Here is a 6,388-nt window from a genome sequence, read left to right as displayed (position 1 = left end):
TCCGAGTTCGGAGGGGTTGTGCTGCACACACCCTGTTTGACAAGTAGCTATCACAAAATTTTGTATTTAAGCTTGACCCCACAATCACATGGCCCGGGAGGGCCAGATCGGGCAGTGGGGGTCTGCCTGAGCTCCCAGGCAGACCCCAGGATCGCGATCGGCAGGGGGTCGCCAGCGATCAGATAAGTGGCAATTTACTAAATTACGTACCAGGGACATCCGCGGTCATTAACGACTGTGTTTTGGCGGACATACCTGATACATCATTGGTCGGGAAGGGGTTAAAGACACATTACTGGATTATTATTGCTTTGGAGCTCTGTTATACACCCAGACACCCAGACATTAAGATAGGAAAGAGGGACAGAGGGGTTTGGGCCCTTCAAACACTTGTGAGGTATGGAACTGTAAATGGAACTGTAGAAAATGGAAAAGGGAATTGCAAATTTTGAGCCAAAATAGGCTAACTAGAATAATATCTGTGTTATGAGATGTTTTTGAAATGCGTCTTTTTTGGCCTAATTAGCATTTTCTTTGTCAATTCTCCAAAATTTCCAGTTTGTTTAAAACAACACAGAGTTATGTAAACAAAACTCTATTATATTCATTTACAACAAGTAGAAATATGCGAATTTTTCACTATGAAGATAATGTTTGAACAGAATACAAACATTAAACACTGAAATAAATTGTATGGTAAAAATGGGAATACATACGTTCTTCACATAGGCGACCCATCCAGCCATCTGGACATGAACATGCATTTGGTCTTTCACAAACACCTCCATTCTGACAAGGAAATCTGCATACAGCTGTAAAAAAATAATTGGAATTGAAAGGACACTATGATATAAATATGCTCTTCCACTACTTTTCTGTGCATGTGTTAACAATTAATACATTTTTGTTCAATAAAATCTTTTACAGATTTACTTGAATAGAAATCATCTTCATTGATCATGAATATATAATTTATCTTCATTTGTATCATCCACCCTTCTGGGTTTCTGATTTGATTTGCCCTGCTTTGGGAAACTTCCCCTGTAAGGCAAACCTTGTTCATGATGCCACCACGGTGGGTTCAATGCATATGAAATGAGGAATGTTGATCACTCTGTTCCTGTACTTTGTAGTCAGCACTAGGAGCATTTGTTAGGGAGTACCCATAGCAAACAGACTGTACAAATGATATCCTGCTCTCCCTGTGGGTCACTCTAGTTACCATAACCATTACAGCTTAATTTATTGGTTCTCTGCCGATCCTGCAGGAACAGGCTATATATGTAACTGCTGCATTTTCTGAGGATACTCACGCTACCATAAGGGGACGCAGGTGGCTGCTTTAGGGCGCACCGGCACAGGGGTGCAAAAATGTCATGGTGACCGATGGGAGCACAGAGTACCCCTCTCCCACCGGTCACTCTCTCTGTATCCATGCCGAATGTCCGAGTCATTAATTTATCCAGCCATTTACTATGGTGCCAGTGTCTCGTTGTGTAAGAAAATAAAGGGTCCACCCTCAGAGGGGATGGGAGCATTCAGGAGCAGCCATAGCATCAATTTAAGAGCTGAAGGCTGGGATACCTGACGTCATAACTCTGCGGTTGACTGTTGTAAGAAAGAGATTGGCAAAAACACCTGGTGGGACTTGCGTAGAACAATGATAAGAAATAGTGAGTGTGCATATATAAGCCATCAGGGGCGGTGCAAGGATTTTTGGGTACACAGGCGAAGATGATTTTGGAGCCCTCCCCCCCAAAAAGCATCTTAACCTGTGTGCCTCTTAACCTGCCTTTTGTTTCTTATCCCCTTTTTTAATTGTCTTACCCCCTTTAGTGTATCTTATCCCCTATTTTTCCCCATTGTGTGTCTTACACCTCCCTTGTGTATCTCTTACAACCTCCCTTTGTATGTCTTACTCCCCCCAGCTCCTTTGTGTGTCTCCTTTTCTCCCAGCCCTTTTGTGTCTTTTACTCTTACCAGCGCCTTTGTGTCTTTCTCTTTCACCACCAGCCTGTCTACCACTCCAGTCCCTCTGTGTCTCTTTTTCCTCTTCTCCATCGCCTCTGTGTCTCTTTTACCCTCAGCCCCTTTGTATTTCCACCCACAAGCCCTTCTGTGTGTCGCTTTCATCTCCAGCCCCTCTATGGACTTTCTCCCCCAGGTCCATCCACATGTCTTTCTCCCCACCTCATGTCCCTCTGTGTGTCTTTCTCCCCACTCAGCCCCCCTTGTGTGCCACTCTCCCATCCATGTCCCTTAGTGTTCCTCTCTCCTATCCTCCATAAGTGGTCCTCTCCCCTTACCGTCCCTTAATGGTCCTCTCCCCTCCCTGTCCATTAGTGGTCTTCTTCCATGTCCCTTAGTGTTCCTATCCCCTCCATGTCCCTTAGTGTTCCTCTCCCCTCATTCCCTTTCCCTTAGTGTTCCTCTCCCCTTCCTCACCTGTCCCTTAGTGTTCCTCTGCCCTCCCTTCCCTGTCCCTTAGTGTTCCTCTTGCCCCCACCTTACCTGTCTCTGAGTACCCCTCCATTCCCCCCATCTTAGTGTTCCTCTCCTTTCTCTTTTTGTGGTCCCCCCTACCACAGTGTTCCTTTTCTCTTCCCTCCCCTGTACCTTAGTGCCCCCCTTAATGTTCCTCTCTCCCCTCAGTGTTCCTCTTCCATCCCTCTTTTTTAGTTTTCTCCCCCCCTCCCCTGTCCCATAGTATTCTTCCCCCTCCTCCCCTGCCTCATAGTGTTCTTCCTCCCCTCCCCATAGTGTTCTTTCCCCCCTCCCCTGTCCCATAGCATTCTTTCCATACCTCCCCTATCCCATAGTGTTCTTCTCCCTTCCCCCATATTGTTTTTTATTCCCCTTTCTCCGTCCCATAGCATTCTTGCCCCCCTAACCCTGTCCCATGGTGTTCGTTCCCCTCTCCCCATAGTGTTCTTTCCCCCCTCTCCTGTCCCATAGCGTTATTCCCCCTCCCCTGTCCCATAGCGTTCTTTCCCCCTCATCTGTCCCATAGTGTTCTTCCCCCATCCAATAGTGTTCCTTCCCCCTTCCCCTTTAGTGCCCCTCTTTCTCCGCCCCTTGGTCCCTGTTGTGTCTCCTACCTTTCTTGTAGCGTGGCCGAGTGGAGCAGACGATGGAACAGGACCTTCAGTTTCCTGGACTGACAGGAAGTGCTCTCTTAGTGAGCACTTCCTTTCAGTCCCGCCGGGTACAGGAAACAGAAGTTCCTGTGCCGCGGTGTACACTGTTTCACTCGGCCACACTACACAGAGTGACTGGCAGGAAGTCACTCCAATCTAGCACCCCATCCCCCCCCATCGAGTGCACCCTATGGCGGCCGCTAGTGACGCCTTATGGATGCACCGGCCCTGTAAGCCAGTGCGTGTGTTTGTAACAGCCAGTGTGTGTAATAGCCAGTGTGTGTGTATAATAGCCAGTTTGTGTGTGTGTTTGAAATAGCCAATGAGTGTGTAATAGCCAGTTAATGTGTGTGTAATAGCCAGTTGTGTGTGTTTTATTTGCCAGTAAGTGTGTGTGTGTGTGTGCAACAGCCAGTGAGTTTTTGCAACAGCCAGTGTGTGTGTGTAACAGCCAGTGTGTGTATGTGTTTGTGTGTGCAATAGCCAATGTTTGTGTTTGTGTATGGGTCAGTGTGCATGTGTGTGAGGTTGTATGAGCCAGTGAGTTAGCGTGTGTGTGTTTATGAGCCTGTGACTGTGTATCAGAAAGTATGTGTGAGCTAGTGTCTGTCTGTGTGTGTGTGTGTGTGTCTGTGTGTTTGTATTTGCCGATGTATGAGATGAGCCAATGAGAGGGCGTATGGGTCAGTGAGCGATAGTGTGTGTCATATAGATTTTTTCCCATTCAAAAAAGATTATTTATGAAATCGAGGAAAGCTTCTCTTGCAGAGAGAGACTTATTGGATATTGGAGTTGGACACTTTGGCCCCCAAAGGCCTAAATGAAAAATGTTCCTTTGTTTCATTCTTATAATCTTTTAACCACGATTGTATTACTATATCCTTCAAATCTATTGGAGTTTGGGAAATAATTTTTTCTATAGAGACCTCACTAGGGAAGATGATCCCTGGAGATGACCCCGTGGAGAAACTGTTTCTGAAGTTTTAAAGCTTAAAATTTTAATGATTTAGTTATAAATTTAGCCTATGCATTGATAATCTGTCAAATATGGCAACCTAACACTCACCAAAGGCTGTATATATAAACATTAGGGCAGGTAGGGGTTGTTTTAAGTTAAATATTTTGTATATCACATCTAGAAGTTCTAGTTTGCACTTTATGAGGGGGTGTATTAAATTACATATAACCCCTCCTTAACCATTAACACATTATCATAAGAATAATAATTTATCACATTTATTAATTATGTGGAAATACACTATGTAATTCATAGTAGGTTTATATATATTTTGTGATTTTTTATATTAGGTAATATAGTATATAGTGATGTTTAGAATTCAAACCTAGAACACTATATGATAGTAGAATAGCTGCACTTATGATTAAACTTTAGTGGCACAGTTTATTAATTGGGTGATGATTTCACTGCATGATTGCTAGTTTAACCTGTTTACGTTCACTTTTTTATTTATTGCTTAGTTGCTTTGTATCTATGTGCCATAAATTAACAGTAAGTTCCCCTTATTCTGTAACATAATTTGTATCTTGGCTCTGCTTGTTTCCATCTGCTCCTGCTGACACGGCTAGAGCCGGTTGTCATAGCAACTGTCCGTTACGTTATGTAGTGGGTGGCGTTATTTATGAAAGGAGATTTTCTCCTACCGGTGGCTGTATACATAGTAGCAACCATTGCCGATTCCATCGGAGGTTGCTAGGATACTATGACGCCTCCTGGACTAATACATGGCCCCCCCTCCATTATGTGACACGGAAGTGTGGATTGCTTTGACACATGCGCTGTAATGCCGGGCACACGCCGTGCAGGATGAGCGATGAGTTTCAGCTGATTTGGTGAGTGATTATTGGATGAGATGTCTTATATAAGTTTGTCTTTTGCAATGTTTTATGCCTTGTGTGTCCTGATGAAAGCTCCGATCGGGAGCTGAAACGTTGACTGGTTCTACTAACAAATACATTTAATGAATCTACTCCAAGAGTGCCGGTAATACTTCTTTTGATTTTTATATTTTTGGGACCTGGCACCTGGTTATATATATTGAGTAGGAGTGCAAGAGGTTCTGCTTTGTTTTATATATATATATATATACATATATATATATATATATATATATATATATATATATATATATATATATTTATATATATATAACACAACACAATCCAAACTTTTGCACTCCTACCTCCAGCCAAAATGATACCGGGTGCCAAGCCACACGTTTATGTAGGAAATAGAGAAATGCCGGCACTCCTGGTTTTAAGAATTTATTGTCACGAATGTCAATGTTTCAGTTCCTAGTTTGGAACTTTCATCAGGACACAAAGAATGATCATACAAATGACTGACTTTTATACAGAACAAACAAGTAAGTTAATTACTCACCACCCCCAGCTGCTCGTCAAGTGGGTTGGTCTGGCTGCTCTGGAGCTCGGGCGCATATTAAAATCACCATACCTATGACGTGTGGGGAATCACTCAGGTGATTTTAAAGTGTGAGTGAAAAGATATAATTAGGCACACTCACAAACCCATATTAATTGTAGGCATATCATAGATGGTAATATGGTAGCTTCAGGACTTATAGAACATAAGATAAAAGTGGCAAACAGGCACATCAAAATCTGAATCATTGAACAAAATGTGTAGGGCTTGTTCTAGTGTACAGAGTTTATATTTTTATTTCTTCTATTTATTTATTTATTGAATGTTTGCTGTTTTTTCTAATCCTTTGGATCCTGAGACCAGAATACTTGTCCAACAGTTTTGATATGCCTGTTTGCCACTTTCATCTTAAGTTCCATAAGTCCTGAAGCTACCATAATACCATCTATGATATACCTACAATCAATATGGGTTTGTGAGTGTGACTAATTACATCTTTTCACTCACACTTTTTTCAGCATTATTGCCCTATGTCTTTCTCTGTTATTTTTGTATTGTAGATTACCTTTGGGTATTTTGTCTATGTTGTCTTGAGGACTAGGAGGAGTCCTTTGTCTACAATACTATCAGTTAAGGGTAACTGTTGTAACTTTTTACCTATTATCCACAAATAGATGTATCTGTACATATTATATGTAATCAATGGTGCCCCGTCAAGTCTTGGACCATTACCTTTGCTACAATCAAAATACCCCTAATCAACCACTTCTGGCTTTACACGGGAAAACACTCACCAGTAGCAAGTTCATGCTTTATGTTAGAATGTTACTGGTACGGTTCGGTGTTAACT

The 6,388-nt window shown here is 42.5% G+C and overlaps 1 protein-coding gene across 1 annotated transcript in view; it reads right to left on the bottom strand.

Moving 5' to 3' along the window:
* SVEP1 (sushi, von Willebrand factor type A, EGF and pentraxin domain containing 1) overlaps positions 1-6,388 on the bottom strand; it is a 334,296-nt gene that overhangs the window by 14,380 nt on the left and 313,528 nt on the right. The window contains exon 46 of the mRNA XM_063455268.1: positions 717-812. Coding sequence (XP_063311338.1) covers positions 717-812 — 96 coding nt within the window. The remainder of the gene's footprint in view (positions 1-716; positions 813-6,388) is intronic.

This window comes from Pelobates fuscus, chromosome 5, assembly GCF_036172605.1.
Source record: "Pelobates fuscus isolate aPelFus1 chromosome 5, aPelFus1.pri, whole genome shotgun sequence".
In the NCBI taxonomy this organism is placed as follows: domain Eukaryota; kingdom Metazoa; phylum Chordata; class Amphibia; order Anura; family Pelobatidae; genus Pelobates; species Pelobates fuscus.
The sequence above is the reverse complement of the archived record's forward strand: the minus strand, read 5'-3'. Positions and strand labels throughout refer to the sequence as shown.